The sequence below is a fragment of the Ananas comosus genome, linkage group 18 (assembly GCF_001540865.1).
Source record: "Ananas comosus cultivar F153 linkage group 18, ASM154086v1, whole genome shotgun sequence".
NCBI lineage: Eukaryota > Viridiplantae > Streptophyta > Magnoliopsida > Poales > Bromeliaceae > Ananas > Ananas comosus.
Window position 1 is genome coordinate 655944 of NC_033638.1, and position 18192 is coordinate 674135.

General features: G+C 35.0%; 2 protein-coding genes across 2 annotated transcripts; one reads left to right on the top strand and one right to left on the bottom strand.

Moving 5' to 3' along the window:
* Window positions 4815-9587, top strand: LOC109724436 (shaggy-related protein kinase alpha-like). Its single transcript, XM_020253260.1, has 13 exons — window positions 4815-5035; window positions 6054-6239; window positions 6342-6434; window positions 6903-6962; window positions 7063-7335; window positions 7557-7631; window positions 7845-7901; window positions 8014-8154; window positions 8280-8330; window positions 8424-8519; window positions 8847-8930; window positions 9030-9132; window positions 9240-9587. The coding sequence occupies exons 2-13, from the start codon at window positions 6129-6131 to the stop codon at window positions 9320-9322; spliced, it is 1227 nt and encodes a 408-aa protein (XP_020108849.1). The 5' UTR covers window positions 4815-5035; window positions 6054-6128; the 3' UTR covers window positions 9323-9587.
* Window positions 11173-17824, bottom strand: LOC109724324 (flavonoid 3',5'-hydroxylase 1-like). The gene is made up of 3 exons (XM_020253110.1): window positions 16845-17824; window positions 15905-16099; window positions 11173-12034 (listed from the first exon to the last, which is right to left on the bottom strand). Exons 1-3 carry the CDS (start codon window positions 17562-17564, stop codon window positions 11405-11407), a joined length of 1545 nt encoding a protein of 514 aa, XP_020108699.1. The 5' UTR covers window positions 17565-17824; the 3' UTR covers window positions 11173-11404.

Below are 18192 nucleotides of genomic sequence, written 5' to 3' on the forward strand. Positions count from 1 at the left end.
AGAGAGAGAGAGAGAGAGAGAGAATACTATCGGTAGCAAACGGGCTCCGTTGCTGCCCATTTGTTTTCGATGATAGAGCCTCCAAATCGATGATTGGCACCATTGAACATGATCTATACCGCTTGAAGTATCTAGAAATCAAATTTCATGCTTTTTCGATATTATTCTCTTATCCATCATGTCACGCCCCAGATCCGACTGCTCGGATCTGAACCGCAACAACCGGCCACGAATTCAGAGGAAGAACCTCCGAAAACGGAAGGCCTTAAATTGATCCAAAGCCACCATCTCAGTTAAAAACTAAATAATTTATTAATTAAAACGAAATTAAACAATAACTTCTAAATGTCCATATAATCAATCTCATGTCAAAATAAATCATATGTCCAAAATTTAAAATCTATGTAACAAGTTCTCGCCGGCCAATTATCTCACACACCCCGACTCTCGGTACCTGAAACAGTAGACAACAAAAGTAAGCGCAATGCTTAACAAGAAATTTACTTCAAGAATAACGATAATTTAAATTTGAAACTACAAATGTCATAATTTAGAGCATCTCCACTCCGTCGCTCTAACCGCGAGAGCTACAATTACGCGTTGTTTCTCCTCGGAAACCGCGTATCGGATAAATCCCTCTCTTCCGAGGAATCCGACCGCAACAGTCATATCCAATAATAGAACATGAGAATAATAATGTGCAAAATAAATAAACCATATCTGTTAATAATAATTATAAAATCCACTCGGATGTATCAACAATTAGTAAACAGAACAGATAATAATTATGTCCCGAACCCACTCGGATCCGCATATTTTCTACCGTTTGCAGAAAGTAGCTATTTACTTGCCTCTATTAGTGCTCACAAATTCGTCACGTTCTAAGATTGAGGTTTTACGGCTGTCTCAGCACCTACAACGACGAAAAGACCCAAATAAAATATATTTTCAAACAAGTCCTTTAACTATTAAAAATTCTGCGAAAATTATACATTAAATCAGGATAATTAGACCACACGATCTTATCCGTATTTTCAAGACGAGTCCTATAGCGCTTGAATCGCAAAATTTCGCCTTACGGACAATCTTTTACGGATCAGTCCCCAAAACCAAAACTGCTATTTACAGATTGGTCCCTGGCTGATCTTTTAAGCCATTATAAGCACCAAAATTTCACTACACCCGATCCAGCATCAGCAACGTGCACCAGAAGCTTTTCCAATTAAATATAATTCAACCGATAGAGGCAAAACACTCTAATTAACAACTTAATTACGTCTAATATCGTTACGATAAATTGAAACTTAAATATAAAAATAAATCATGCAAAAATTAACGTGGTCCACCGTGAACGGGGTCTAACCAGATCCAAAATAATTTCATCTCCTCTCTTTTTCTTCCCAACTCAAACAAAGAAGCTCTCTCATACTCCTCTTATGGCCAACCATGGTTACCCCATAGGGGGTTCACCCCAACTCGTCCATAGGTGGCCGGCGACCACTCCGGCGACGGCGGCGGCGGTACAATGAGGAGAGAGGATAAGATTGGGAGATAAAAGAAGAAAGAAAAGAGAGAAAAAAATGAGAAAACTAATTATTGGAGACTCACCTCGCTCTCGTTCTTTTTCCTCTCCCCCACGATTGTCGGATCTTGCTCCCGCCGGCGGCCACGCTTGCACAAAGAATCCGGCAACAATATTTATCATTATAATATTTTTGGCCGTACACCTTTCCTAAATTACCTATTTATAGGTGATTAATTAGGGCTAAATCTCAACCCTACTCTAACTAGTATTAGAGTATAATTAATCCGAAAATCAAATCCAACCGAATCCGCTTAATCCGACGGTACAAATAAATCAAAAATATTTAATAACGGGTTTATCACAAAACTACAATCATTGCCACATATTTAAATTCTAATTTAAATTAATTAGATACGGGTATTACACATCAAGTGGGCGTAAAAATGAACGGTTGAAAATAAATATCCTCTAAAAAGTAATGATGAGAATTTTGTAATCAAGATCGAGAGTATAGATCTTATTCTAAATAGTTTAAAGAATTTTCTAACCAAAGTTCAATTGATTTGGATAGCTTTATACCGTTAAACGAGAAAACGCCTCATATCCACCATTAAAACTACAAATTTTGAAACTCTTTGATCATTAGGTCAATGATGTCGAAAAGACTTGAAATTTGGTTTCTAGATACTTCAAGTGGTATAGATCATGTTCAACAGTGACGATCGTCAATTTAAAGGCTTTATCATAAAAAACAAATGGATGGCAACGAAGCCAGTTTGTTACCGATAGCATTCTAGCTCAACTCTCTCTCTCTCTCTCTCTCTCTCTCTCTCTATATATATATATATATATATATATATATGTATATATATTTCGAACTTTTCGAGCTTAATTCGAGCGAGCCCGGTAATACTCAAGATCGGCTTGAAATTAATTTCGAGCTTAAATTTAGGCTCAAGCTCGGCTTAAAATTAATTCGAGCCGAGATCGAGGGAGTCGAATATCGAGCCGAACGCGAGTCGAAAATTTACCAGCCCTAGGTCCCACTAGTGGTGAGTTTTTGACCAGTCAATGAGTGGTCAATGCATAGGGAAGCGTGATCTACGTTGTCAAATCAAATTGAAATTGAAACTCCAAATATTGAATAAAACATTAAATAATTTGAGTAAGAAATGGGGCAAACTTCAAATACTATCATGTAGTTTCGCACTTTCTCATTTTAGTATTCTATGGTTTAAAATATATTAATTTAGTATCATGTGGTCATTTTTTTTCTTTTCGTCGTTAACATTTCGTTAAATTATATATAAAAAATTTTATATACCCTACCTAAGTTTATCGAATATCCACTTTAATACCTTTTAGTTTTAAATTTGCCACTAATTTAACGAAAAAAATTAATGGAAGGGTTTCGTTAATGGAAGGGCCGACAAAGAGAGAAAAATGAAATTACAGGACACTAAATTGATAAACTTTAAACTATAGGGTACTAAAGCGAGAAGTGCGAAAACCAGGGGTGATATTTGAAGTTTAGCAAAAAAAAAAAAAAGAAAAAACTTCAAATACCACCCTTATGGTTTNATTATTTTGGTTTTAAAAAAATAAAGTTAATTTCAAACAAGTCCTTACAAATATAGTGAATGATAAATATATTCCTAAAATGTTTAACTTTTATATATTGTTCCTCCAAAAATTCAGATATTTTTAAATATATCTCTATCATTAGAATTCGTTAAAAAAATTTAGTTAACCATATGTTAAATACTTTAACTCTTAGTTTTTTGACATTTTTACCTTTCTTATATTATACTGTTATGGCTTTGGAAGGGGTATAGTTGTAATGAAAAATTAAAAATATAAACAGTTTTCTAACAGTAACAAACCGGAAGGGACATATTTGAAAAGATCAGTATTTTTACAAGAACAATATATGAAAATTAAATTTTATAAAAATATATTTGTTATTCACTATATTTATAAAAGTTTGTATAAAATTAATCTAAAAAAATAACACTCCCTAACCTTTAACTTATTTGAAATTGAGTCCTTTTTTTTTTTAATTAGATTTACACTTGTGTTACTTATTAACTCTTAGAATTAACTTCTTTTATTATCAATTTTAGAGTTTTTGTCAGAATCAAGCGCAGCCTACTATAATGAATGTTATTTTTTTAGATTAATTTTATACAAACTTTTATAAATATAGTGAATAACAAATATATTTTTATAAAATTTAATTTTCATATATTGTTCTTGTAAAAATACTGATCTTTTCAAATATGTCCCTTCCGGTTTGTTACTGTTAGAAAACTGTTTATATTTTTAATTTTTCATTACAACTATACCCCTTCCAAAGCCATAACAGTATAATATAAGAAAGGTAAAAATGTCAAAAAACTAAGAGTTAAAGTATTTAACATATGGTTAACTAAATTTTTTTAACGAATTCTAATGATAGAGATATATTTAAAAATATCTGAATTTTTGGAGGAACAATATATAAAAGTTAAACATTTTAGGAATATATTTATCATTCACTATATTTGTAAGGACTTGTTTGAAATTAACTTTATTTTTTTAAAACCAAAATAATATCTGATCACGTACATCTCTTGTAGATATTTAATTTTAACAGAATTTTTAAAATTATTGATAAAAGGCGCTAAATCAAACGGTTAGTAAATAGTAGGATTATAAAGTAAGAGCTTAATTACACTCTAATAAACTGTACTTTAGTATTATTATTATATTTTATCAATCGCTATATTGTCTTTTTAGATTTATTTTAATTTTTCTATCCCGCACTTATTCTTTTATAGATATCACTAGATTAATTTTTTTCTCGCCAATTTTTATAATATTGCGAACAAATCTATTATTTTTTCAAAATTTAACCATTTTATTAAGAGATACTGATTAAATAGTAAAAAAATATAAAATAAATCTCCATGATACGTTCATTAAAAGTTTCTATCAAATTATTTTTAATTACTTTTATATAAAATTAGTTGAATATATGCTTTTTATTTTTAATCAGTATTTTTTTTTTATAGCTCTTATAAAAGATTCTAAATAAATTTATAATTTATAGTGAAGGAATTAACAAAATAGAATAGTTCGGTAGTGTTTTTGAAAAAAGAAAATATTTATACAGTATAAAAAGTGAAATTTTTTTTGTGAAGTACACTAATCAAATAAAAAGTTAAAGGGAGTAACTTCAAAATATGTTTAAGCTTAGGGTGTTGTATATACAAAATTAATCTTAAAAAACTGATAAAAAGAGAGGAAAAAAAAGAAAAAGAAAAAGAAACCGTTCGTTTAATTTGAACACCAAAAAGGAAGAGGAGGAGAGAGGAGAAGAGGAGGAGATCAAAACCCTAATAAATAATTCGATCGCTCTCCACAACCCATTCTCTTTGGATCGGAGGAGGAGGAGGAGGAGGAGGAGGTGGAGGCGAAACTATTCGTGTTTATCGCTTCGATCCGGGGGTCTTTTCCCATTTCGATCTCGTGAGTATTTTGTTTCCCATCGATTAAGCAATTGATGTGTTGTTTTTTATGAGGTTTCTTTTCTGTTTTTGGCCTTTTTTTGACTAGGTTTTTGCGGAGATTTCATTTAGATTCTTGTAGGAAAGTTCATGGAAAAAAAAGAAGGATTTTGGTGTTTCTTTTAGTTTGTTTGCTTCTGCAATCATGCGACATTGTTCAATAATTTTATAGTTTCTCAAAATTTATTTAAGCTAAAATCTTACATTTTCTTTTTCCACCTAAAAATGTTTTTACTTTTCTTCCTTTTTGGAGCTCAAAAAAAACCTTTTCTTTTGTATTTTTCTCATTATTATCATTGTTTTTTGATGTGAATATATGATTTGAGAGACTTAGGTTTGTTAAAGAAAAGATTCACAACAACAACAACAATAATAACAACCCTAAACCCTAATAATAATAATGTCTCTTATTTCTAATTTTGTAAGAGGTCTCTAAGTACACCTTATAGATGTATTAGTGGTTTTAATGTAATGGGATATATCAAAGAGGTTGTGTTGTATATATTTTTTTTTTACTGTTTTGTGTTAAATCACTGATTTGTATTGATTTGGGCTTGCTTGATCTGTTTAGTATGAGAAAAAAATTATGAGAATTTATTCTCACAATGTAATGTTAATTTCCATTTATTTGTAATGTTACTCAAACAAGGTCATTAGTGTTGCATTTTTAGAAGTTGTTGGTGAATATAAATATTATAAATATCGTTTTCTGATAGCTTAAGCGTTTTGACATTTAATTTGAGTCCATATTTTGTGTCTATCTAAAAGTTTCGAGCGCAGACGCGAGGGGGAGTGTTGAAGAGAAATAAGAAAAATAATATTCGGTGGTAGATTAAGCTTTTAAAGAATAATGGTTGTTTCTTACAATTTAACAGTTCCCAATATAGAGTAGTGAGCCACTTAACTACTAATCTAATGAACATCCTTGCGGCTTTTTCCGATGCCTTCTAAGGGTTATCATCTTTGCATGTTAATAACAGGTAAATGATCTAGCTCGTAAAGATGGGGATGTTTGAGTGAAAGAAATCGACCAAATTATTGCACATTTAGAGAAGATGGGTTCGGTGGGTGCGATGACATCCAGGTATAATAACGCCGCTAGTTCGAGCTTTGGCGTGGAGAAATTGCCGGATGAGATGAACGAGATGAAAATTAGGGATGATAAGGTTAGATGTGCTGTAGCTTTCAATGTACTATGCTTTCGTTTTTTGGTAATTATTATTTTTGAATAGTACACCTGATAATTTGTTTTTAATCATTTATTGCAGGATGTTGAAGCCACAGTTGTCGACGGGAATGGGACCGAAACCGGTCATATAATTGTGACAACTATTGGCGGCAGAAATGGCCAGCCAAAACAGGTGAGTTGTTTAAACTATGCTGTAAATAAGAATTGGGTAACTTCGAACATTTGTAATTTACTAATATCTAATTGGATTTGGATTTGTTATTTTTTGGAACGTGATGTTGAGGATTGAAATTAGTACATTTAGGGCCTGCCTGGTATTGAGACCCATCTAACGCCAATAAGCAAAATGGAGTTGGGGTGAAAGTATATTAGAATGTGCTTTTGCATTTTCCGGTGGGACTACAGAAAATATATCATAACCGACTCATTGCGATATGCGGAGCATGATATTATGTACGAAAACAAAGAGGGAATTTTTCCATTGTACTTTCTCACTGCATGTTACGTAATCTCCCCGCTATCCCAAACGAAGCCTTAACTTTCTTTACTTGTGGACCAACCGTGACTTTTTCGTTTGTTATACTTATTTGGCAGAGTAGATCCTGTGTAATTCCTTTAATACCGCCATTTTAAAATGCAGACAATTAGCTACATGGCCGAGCGGGTTGTGGGGCAGGGATCATTCGGAGTTGTTTTCCAGGTTAATTTGAGATTACAAACTCCACCATTAATTTGGCTTATTCTTTTCTCGGTACAAAGCACTAATTTCTTTACTTGAATTACTTATGTATGATATGTAGGCGAAGTGTTTGGAGACGGGTGAAGCAGTGGCCATAAAGAAGGTGCTTCAAGACAAGAGGTACAAGAACCGCGAGCTGCAAACCATGCGGCTACTCGACCACCCGAACGTGATCGCTCTGAAGCACTGCTTCTTCTCGACAACCGAGAAGGACGAGCTCTACCTCAACTTGGTACTCGAGTACGTGCCCGAGACGGTTCACCGAGTTGTGAAGCACTACAACAAGATGGGGCAGCGTATGCCGCTGTTATATGTGAAGCTTTATATGTATCAGGTACATGATTATTTGTTCTATGCACATGTATGTGGCTCTAATGTGTAGATTTTAACTAAAACTAGTTGCTCTTCTGAAGCAATATTTGGATGTGTTGGTGCTTTACGAAGGAGCTAGTTAAGTTGCACACTATTCTGTCCACTGTCAATAAATAGGCATCGTTTGGGAGGATTGAGCTTACTTTAAAAGCTATCGACTAACCAATTATTATGCTTCAACAGATTTGTCGAGCACTGGCGTACATTCATGGTAGCATTGGCGTGTGCCATAGAGACATCAAACCACATAATCTTCTGGTATGTGCGCGAAACTATATTTGCAAACTATTTTTGTGCGTAATCTTTCCTATTTTGTTGGTTGAATTCAACTATTTTTTCGTCTTTCAAAAGCAACAATTTTAGTAGAAAGATGACATTCATTTCCATTCTCATCCATTTAAGCTAATTTAATTATTTGGGATATACATTTTCATGTAATGTGACAAGGAATCTATCTCTTTTTCGTGACAGGTGAATCCGCATACTCACCAGCTGAAGCTGTGCGACTTCGGAAGTGCGAAAGTGTTGGTATGTTTATTCATTTCTGGGTTGTTGTTGTTGTTGTTTTTTTTTTTTTTTTTTTTTAAGAAAAAAACTACTACGCAACATGTGTTGAAATTTATGAGATTTGACTTGATAGGTGAAAGGCGAGCCAAATATATCATACATCTGTTCTAGATACTACAGAGCTCCGGAGCTCATTTTTGGCGCGACTGAATACACTACGGCAATTGATATATGGTCCGCGGGGTGTGTACTTGCGGAACTCCTCCTTGGACACGTAACGACTCCCTCTCTCTCTCTCTCTCTCTCTCTCTTGAATTTTCTTTTATATATTTCACGGGATATCAATGATCAATGATTAGTAAAAACTTAAAATATTGATCTATTATATTCTTTTGACAGCCTCTATTTCCTGGTGAGAGCGGAGTCGACCAGCTTGTCGAGATCATTAAGGTGGATGCAAGAATCATTTTAGGAAACCTCTATCCTTCCAGCTCTCTCTTAACTTAAAGAGAGTTCATTTTATAAATTTTTTTTTTTTTGCAGGTTCTAGGTACTCCAACAAGAGAGGAAATTAAATGCATGAATCCAAATTATACCGAGTTCAAATTTCCGCAAATCAAAGCTCACCCATGGCACAAGGTAAAGATTGCTTTCGACATCGTATATTTCCTTTTTGGTGTATATATGCATAGAGACCCCCTCAACTGTTCCTCCGACGTTTTATGTTATGGTTGACCCGCTTGATTTTTAGTTTGTTTTAATTTGAGTTATTTTTTCAAATTGAATTCGACAATTTGTTAGAATTAACGGCCCCATTAGCTGAAAAAGCAATCAAAACAGTTGAAGTTCAACGTAATCGAGGGGTTTCTGTATATTTTAACTTCTTTTTCAATGCATTTTTTTTAAAGTTTTTTTCTTCTTTAGTGCTAAATATAATCATTTAATATTGCAATGGTGCCTTATCAGGTCTTCCATAAACGCATGCCGCCCGAAGCAGTCGATCTCGTCTCCAGGCTTCTCCAGTACTCGCCAAAACTGCGATGCACCGCCGTGAGTATTTCGTCACACGCTACTCCGTCATTTTTAATTCAAGTACCGAAGTTACTAATATTTACCTACTTATTTCTTTTTTCCCTTCCCTTTTCCTAGTTGGAGGCATTAATCCATCCCTTTTTCGCCGAGCTTCGAGACCCAAACACCCGCCTACCAAACGGCCGATTCCTCCCTCCGCTTTTCAATTTCAAGCCTCACGGTATATCGAAACATTAAACAGTAGTATGTGTGTTACAAATTACTCTCGGAGAAAAGGAAAAAAAAAAAAACTAAATACTAACTTGCTATAATTATGTTAATGATCAGAGTTGAAGGGGGTGCCGACGGAGATTGTGACGAAGTTGATTCCCGAGCACGCGCGAAAGCAATGCGCCTTTCTAGGGTTATGAGGCGGATTAAAATGATCCGGCAAATTAGGTGTTTATATATTATGATCATACATATATGTATGAGATTTTGGGAGCTACTGTGTTGATGTGCTTATCCTGTGCTTAGTTTCAGTCCCTGCTATGCTTTGAGATTAGTGAGAGAACAAGTAAGCTTTTCTTCCAAAATCTCATATGGTTGTAATGTTTATGTTTCGAGAAGAAATTAATCTCCCTCTTGTGTATGTAAATTGTTTTATTTAATGCTAATGATGGTTGTAATTTTCGTCGTTGTTGTGTCGATGTTGAACCGGTGTCGGAATCGATTTAACTTGGTGTTTATTAGTGGTTTTGAGCACAAAAACATGCTTTGCTTTGAGAATATTTTTCTTTTGGAAATACTAATAATCACCGTTATGTTTGCAAAATGTGATCCCCATCTCTCGGCTTGTTCGGCGAGTTAGAGATTTTTGAGAAAGTGTGAGTAAAATTGTTTGAAGCAGTTGTTACAGCTTAGGGATGCAAACGGATCCGGGTTGGTAGAGCTCCCGCCCCGATCCGCCCCGACGAGGACAGTAAATGGGAGAAAATAAACGGATTCGGGGCAGGAAACGGGTTAAGTTTTACGATCCGAGACGGATTCGGGGCAGGAAACGGAAAAAAATTTTGACCCGTCCCGAATCCACCCCGCCATGATCCGTCCCGAATCCGCCCCGAATATCATTTGTATTTTTAAAAATTATTTCTAAAAAATAATATATTTACAAAAAAATTCAAAATACAAATAAGTTATTACTTCATTTCTAATGTATTTGAAACATTTGAATTTTGTTTTGAATTGTGATTGATATTTTTAATTTTTACCATTAATATTGTTAAATTATATGTATAATATTATTAAAAATTATTAATTTATATTTTACAAAATATTAATAATATTATAATTTTATAAAAAATATTAGTTGGCGGGGCGGATTCGGGGCGCCGGCGGAAGGCGGGTTACAAGGCGGGGCGGATTATGGGATGTATTTTTTAACCCATCACNTTGTGGTTAAAGCTATTTTTACTGCTTTCCTTTAAAACCAGTGGCGAAATTTGAAGTTGGGGCTCATTTTTGTGTTGTTGCCATTTTTTTATTTTTTTTCAAAAAATATGGAGTGCTTTCGGATGCCGCCACAAAAAAAGTAGAATAGAGCTTCTGATTTTGGGCATCAGAAATTCATTTTTGATTCTTGATGCAGTAGAAGTTTAAAAGCTCCGATTTAGAAGTAACTAACTGTATACAAATTCTTTAATTGGTCTGACTTGTAGAACAACTTTATTGAAAAACTAAATTCCGCTGATCCATGAATAAAAAGCTCCTACCAAATTAAGTTTTTGATTCCATTGCTATAAAAAAAAGGGAAAACTTCAAAAAACTCCCCTGTGGTTTCGTAGTTTCTCACTTTGCCCCCCTGTGGTTTAAAATATATCAAATTGCCCCCCTGTGGTTTCGTTGTTATCTTTTCGGTAGCTTTTTCGTTAATATTTCATTAAATTATACACAAAAAACTTCAAATACCCATCTAGATTTATCAAATATTCATTTTTGTACCCTTTAATTTTAACTTTATCACTGATTTTTTTTTAGTACCCTTTAATTTTAACTTTATCACTGATTTAAAAAAAAAAAATAAAATTGATAAGAAAAAGAGAAAAAAAAATCACGGGGGAGCAAATTGATACATTTTAAACCACAGGGGGGCAAAGTGAGAAACTACGAAACCTCTGAGGGGGATTTTGAAGTTTTCCCTAAAAAAAAATTGTTGTTAGTGGTTGCTCAACAAATTTAGTTAAGGAGAGATCAACAAGAGAAAGAAACAGAGAAAAATCCATTAAGAAAACAATCATGCAACATGAATAAAGGTGCATGTATACATACTTGGTTTTGCACAAATTGTACATGATGAATTTTACACAATGACCTCAATAATATTATTATGTTTATTATTATTATTATTATTGATGCACTATCTCTAGTAGCCATAAAAATATGGAATATATATTAAAAAAAAAAAAAAAAAAACCAAGACTCCGTATCCGACGCATCCGACGCGCTCCAAAAAATCATTCATATGCAGGTGGGGATAACCGCGGGCTGACCATCGCTTTCAGCGGGACGGCCTTGGGCAGTGCCAGACCGAACGTCTCGTCCATGTTGATGAGCTCCTCCCCGTCCGGCAGCCGCCAGTCGAAGGCGTGCAGCAGCGTGCCGAGGAAGTAGTGCACGAACACCATGCCTGCCAGCTTCCCCGCGCAGATCCGCCGCCCGGCCCCGAAAGGTATCAGCTCAAAGTAGTTGCCCAGCGGGTCGATCTTCGCCGCATCGCCATGCAGGAACCTCTCGGGCCTGAACTCCAGCGGGTCGGGCCAGACGCTGGCGTCGCGCCCGATGGCCCAGATGTTGACCAGCAGCCGGCTGTTTTTAGGGATGCGGAAGCCGGCGACCTCGCAGTCTTCGAATGTGAAGTGCGGGAGGCCGAGCGGGGTCGACGGGTGCAGCCGGAGGGCTTCCTTGCACACCGCCTGCAGGTAGGGCAGGTTCGGTATGTCCGACTCTTCCAGCCGGCGGTCGCGCCCGACCACTCGGTCCAGCTCCGACTGCGCGCGGCCCAGGATCGCCGGAGCCTTCAGCATTTCTGCCAGCGCCCACTCGATGATGATCGACGATGTGTCTGTGCCCGCAGTGAATAAATCCTGTGACGGACGTATATACATGCAGACGGTTGACTAGTATTCAAAATTTTTAAATTTATATGGAAACTACTGGTATACCGCGTAAGATCCTAGAAAAAAGTAGGGATATTTGAGGGAATTTTTATTTAATATTAATCAAGAGTATTTTGGATCTCTAGAAGAAGAAAATAAGATGTTAGATATTATCCTAAAAAAAGAACGAAAATGCTTTGCTTATAAACAAATTTTACAACGGTGTACAAATTATACAACTCAATGAATGAATTTTCACTTTGAAATTATAAGTTATGCTTAATTACCTCCTGATTATTTGCACTTATGCGCTTCTTCATTAATTAAATATGGCCATATATGCTAGTTGTAAGTATAGCATAACTAAACAAAAGACTACGTGATTTTTTGGTTAAAAAATGTAGGTTTAATTACACTATACTACGCTGCACCTTATAGATTTTTACTTCCTACATTGTACTAATTTTTGTTTTTTTTTTTTTTTTTCAATNTCGGTTAATGATGTTTATTATAGATTTTTTTTTTCAATGGTACTATTCAACTATCTTCTTTTTTTTCTTTTTTTTTTTCTTTTTTTTTCTTTCAATTCCGTTATTGTCGGCAATAAAACTACAATATTATATAAACACTGTTAAAAAGATACTGGTTAAAAATGCAAGAGCATATCTTCATATCATTTTGACATAAAAAAAACAAAATATATAAAAATAACAAAAATATAATTGAAAATAACTTGATAAAAGTTTTCAAAGAGTTTATTAAGGAGATTCATTTTATATTTTTTCTATTATTTAATCGGTGTATCTTAATAAAATTAATAAACTTTTGTCCACAAAAATAGATATGTTAATAGTAACACAAAGAGATTGGCGAGACAAAAAATGGTTTAGTGATATAACACTTTAAAGTACAACAGCGAAAACGACAGTGAGAATAAAAAAAAAAAAAATTTTTAATTTTTTCATAATTAACTTAGCCGACAGCGAGAACAAAGTGATAAACTACAATATTATTAAAAAATTGAGTTACAGTCGAACTTAATTTACGGCAAATCAAACACACAAAAAGTAAATATTAATAGTCAAAAAGTCACTTTATTTGAGTCTTAACTTTTTGGTGAAGCAAACATATATGCACCAAGCAATCAACATCAAGGGTGGGTGTAAGTTGAAAAATATCTGATTTGGAATTCCTACAAGGTGGTTTTCCTCTCCCTCTCAATCAAATAATTAAAGCTGCCTCTTTTGTTGAGTAGTACATTGAAAAGTTTAGACAAAGTGATGTAAGATGCATTAATTGTTGCATCACAATTCAAAATAATATTTTAAGCCAAAAATTAGGATTTTGTTTTTATTTTTTTGTGATCAATAAAGACACTAAATTAAGCTTGTAGCTCGAGGAAAAAAAAAACTATTTGTTTGTACACCCTAACATGGATATAAATCTTTATACCCTTAAATTTAAGGATTCACAAAATTTTATTAAAATTTTAATTTAAAAAAACTAGAAAGTTAATTCTAACCATAATAGAAATAACGTATAAGATTTACAACATCTATTGATAGTATTGCTCATCCTAAAGTGTTTAAGCTAAGGAAAAATAAAATTAATAAGTTAGGTCGAGTGGTGAGTGCCTCGGATGCTGATTCATGAGGTGACGAATAGGTGATTTATCCTATTTTGAAAAATGACTCGAAAACAGAATGTGTCATTTCATCGAGGCATTTACTCATACTTCTAACTTCTAATCATAATTAAAAATCCATTTCGACATCTAAATTGTGCCCATATATTGTTGATACACCGACCCTCAAGTTGCAGTATATATTATAACACTGCATACTCATAACAACAGCTCATAACAATAGCATTTTGGTCACCCCAATAAATTAGTGCAAATTGGTTGAGGATCTTCTCAACTAGTTTTATTTAGATAGTTCGGTGAGCTGTATGATTCATCTATCATTCGAATCTTAAATGTTTACTCCTATTTAAAGATTTTCTTGTTCAAATCCTAATATCATATTGAATGCCATATTTATAAGGGGCCCAAATAAAACATTATTAATTGGGTAAACTTCAATTTGCCTTGGCGGTATAGCGTATTTTCACTTCGCCATCCTATAGTTTAAAAAGTCATGCTCGATCGACTATCCCATGGTTTAGTGTGTTCTATTTTGGCATTCTGTGGTTCGAAATTAAGTTACACTTAACTAACCCATAATGTTTATCATTGTTTCACCATAAGGACCTAATGTTAAATAGGATGCCATCCTATGATTTTTACAAAAATTCACCTTACTATATTTGATGATAGATTTTTTACATAAAATAAGAAAAAAAAATCACAGAATAGTTAAATGAGACTTTTTGAATCACAGAATGAGACAGTAAAAATACATTATATCGCAGGGTGGCAAATTAAAATTTACCCTTATTAACTCCCAATAAATTATAATGTAAACTTCAAATTCTCATCCTATGGTACACAGTGTATTTTTACTTTGCCATCTAGTGGTTCCAAAAGTTTTACTTTACCTTTCTATTGTTTAGCTTATCTTTTTTACCTCTCATGGTTTAAAAGTTATATTTAATTGTCCTGTGGTTTGGTGCATTATTTTTATTTTGCTATTCTCTGATTTTTTTTTTTTTTTTTTTGGGAAAACATAAAAAACCCTTCATGAGGTTTCGCATTTTTTTATTTTAGTACCCTTTGATTTAAAGTGTATCAAGTTAGTAGCCTGTGGTTTCGCACTTTCTCACTTTATTACTCTGTGGTTTAAAATGTATGAAGTTAGTACTCTGTGGTTTTATTTTTATATCAAATTAGTATCCTGTGGTTTTATTTTTGTATCAAGCTAGTACCCTGTGATTTTTTATTTTTCTTAATGAAATATTAAACCACATGGTACTAAAGTGAGAATGTACGAAACCACAGGGAACTAACTTGATACACTTTAAACTATAGGGTACTAAAGTGAGAAAGTGCGAAACCATATGGTACTAATTAACTTTATACACTTAAAACCACAGAATATTAAAATGAGAAAGAGCAAAATCACAATGGGGGTATTTGAAGTTTTCTCTTTTTCTTTAAATTACTTTAATTGCCACTGAATCTAACATAGAATTTTTAGGTAAAATAAAAATTTCACGTGAAAACCAAAGTATATAACTTTTGAACCATAAAATGACGAAGTAAACTTAATTACAAGATGAGAATATTAGTAGTAGTAGTAGCAGTATGGGATCAACAAGAATAAAATTAGGGATGATAAGGTTAGCTGAGGTGTAGCTTTCTCAGTGTACTATGTTTTGTTTGACTTAATTGTACTCTGCTATACAATACTTTAATATTACTTTCATGTGCTATATTGCATTTTTGTTTTTTTTTTAGGATACTATTGTATTATTATATTGAGTTAATTTCATATAGGTTCCTGTAAATATAGTAAATGACAAATATATTTCTATAAAGTTTAATTTTTATATATTGTCCCTGCGAAAACCGTAATGTTTTCAAATATATTCCTCTGGTTTGTTACCGTTAGAGAACCGTTGGAGAATTGTTTATATTTTCAATTTTGCCATCATAAATATGTCCCTTAAAAAATAATATCAGTATAATTTAAGAGGGATAAAAATGTCAAAATCTAATCAGAATTAAACATTTAACCTATGATTAACTAAAATTTTCAAACGGATTCTAACGGCAGTGATATATTTGAAAACATCCTAACTTTTGTAGAGACAATATATAAAAATTTAACTTTATAGAGATATATTTATCATTCACTATGTTTATAAGGATCTGTATGAATGTAATCCTATTATATGAGATCATTATATGAGACTTACAAAGATGAGCCCCTTGATGTTGACATCCGAGACAGTCTCCCCGTCGTCCCCCTGCCGGTTGGCCAGCACGACGTCCACGAAATCCGTCCTCCCCTGCCGCCGGCGCTCCGCCGCCCCGGCCGCGTGCTCCGCCAGCATTTCCTCTATCATCTCGTCGAACCGCCGGTGGATATCCCGCATCTTCTTCTGCACCCCCTGCAGTCGAATACAATCTGAATTTTTTTTTTTTTTCCTTTTTGACGAAACCATATTTGCATCTGTCTTATTTTACGAATGCGAATTCGGATGCAGATATATGTGTGTGTATTAGATACTAAATTTTCGTTACTAATTCACTGAAAATATATTTGAATTCAGATATGCAAATATCAGCGTATATCAATGTGAACTAAAAGTAGCGTAAATTATATACAAAGTGCAATTAAAGGTTCACACTCGTGTTTAAATTTTATTTATCTATAATATGTTATGTAATTTTAATATAAAATTCATAATAAAAAAATATATTTACCTTTCGAATATATCTGAGGAAATTTTTGTAAATCGGTAAGGGCACTTCTTTTTATTATTGTTTTCAAATGAGAATTCAAATATGAATATGTCACAAATGCTAAATTTTGATATCTATATTTACATTCTATCGAATTCGGTGCTGAATTTGATAGAATTTATCCTAATAACCATTCTCACTCGTGCCTGCAGGATAGGACCGTCAACGAGCCGAACATGAGAGAGCTGGGACCGGCTCATGTTTGTCCGTTTATTAGAAAGGTCGAACACGAACCAACGTGTTAAGATATTGATCGGGCAAAAAAATTTAGCTCGTGTTGTTCAGCTAGTGGTATATACATTCGAGCTATATCGATTACGATTCTGATCAGGCTGTGGCGAAAATCAGCGACCTGGATTGCCAATCCTATATATAAATATATATACATACCTGCAGGTCCATCCACGCCACCGCCGGCACGAAGTCGCCGACGCTGAACAGCCCGGCGCCCGTCAGCAGCTCGACGATCATGTCCTTGTAGGCGTTCGACGCGGTGCCCTGCGAGTCGAACACGCGCCGGCTCAGCGTGATCTGCCCCACCATGTTCGCCAGCGCGCAGACCACCGCGTCGGGCACGACCACCGCCTGCCCCGCCGCGCTCCTCTCCCGCATGCCCCCCACCATCCGGCGCGCCTCGTCGCGCCGGACGTGCGACCAGTCCGCCAGCGCCCGCGCGCCGAGCAGGTGCAGGCTGGCGAGCTTGCGCATGAGCTTCCAGCGGGGGCCGTAGTTGGCGAACACCATGTTGTGGAAGCCGTAGGTGATGTCGCGGGCGCTGGCGACGGCGGGGCGGTTCGCAAACTGCGCATCGGCGGTTTTCAGGAACGCGCGGGCGGCAGACGGGGAAGAGGCCACGACGGCGCCGCAGGTGCCCATCTTGAGGTACATGATCGGGCCGTGGCGGCGCGCGAGGCGCGCGAGGGCCGAGTGCGGGGCGGCGCCGATCAGGGGGAGGGCGCCGAGCACGGGGACGCCGTAGGGGCCTGGCGGCAGTGGCGCCAGGCCCCCGCGGCGACGGAGGAGGAGGACGCGGCGCAGCAGCAGGTGGAGGAGGAGGCAGAGGAGGGTGGAGGACCACAGCACAGGGTCTATCAAAAACCCCATATCCATATTATTATGATCATATATGTGAGTGAGTGAGTGAGTAATGTGTGGTAGTAGTAGTAGTAGTAGTAATAATAGAGATCTATCTATTGGTGTTACATGTAATATATAGAGAAAAATAATATATACATATGCATATATAAGGAAGTTTGGTGTAATATAGATTTGGTTGTAGATTTTGCATGTAGGATTATTTTATATTTTATATTTTCATTTATAGGTAGTATTATTTATGACATTGGATGATGAGAGTAGCCTAAAGAAATATATATATTTGTAATGTAAGTGCTTTTATAGAAAAAAAAGAAAGAATACATGCTATTTAAACATTCCATATGAAGTGCACTGTCCAATTGGAATAAGTCGCGATCGAAATTTGTAATCATTGTACATGTTTGTACGTTTTACGTGAATAATTAGTTAATGCGTCTTCTTTTAAACAGCTCAAATTAATTTTTGAATTTATGGTTGCCAAGAAACACGTTGAGAAAGGGCAGATGTATAGAACCTTTCAACGAGATAATGCTTTTTCAAATCTCTCAAAATGGAATTTGTTCCAAACATATATGTCATGGTTCCTTACAATCCGCAAATAGTGTGTTTAATTATCTTTTTTATCTCAAACATGAAGTAG

Excerpts from the sequence above, each read along its gene's own strand:
- LOC109724436 (XM_020253260.1), top strand. The coding sequence starts at position 6,129 with ATGGGTTCGGTGGGTGCGATGACATCCAGGTATAATAACGCCGCTAGT. Across the intron at positions 7,336-7,556 it reads TGAAGCTTTATATGTATCAG|ATTTGTCGAGCACTGGCGTA; the intron begins GTACATGATTAT and ends ATGCTTCAACAG. Across the intron at positions 7,632-7,844 it reads TCAAACCACATAATCTTCTG|GTGAATCCGCATACTCACCA; the intron begins GTATGTGCGCGA and ends TTTTCGTGACAG.
- LOC109724324 (XM_020253110.1), bottom strand. The coding sequence starts at position 17,564 with ATGGATATGGGGTTTTTGATAGACCCTGTGCTGTGGTCCTCCACCCTC. Across the intron at positions 16,100-16,844 it reads TGGCGTGGATGGACCTGCAG|GGGGTGCAGAAGAAGATGCG; the intron begins GTATGTATATAT and ends ATTCGACTGCAG. Across the intron at positions 12,035-15,904 it reads ACATCAAGGGGCTCATCTTT|GATTTATTCACTGCGGGCAC; the intron begins GTAAGTCTCATA and ends CGTCCGTCACAG.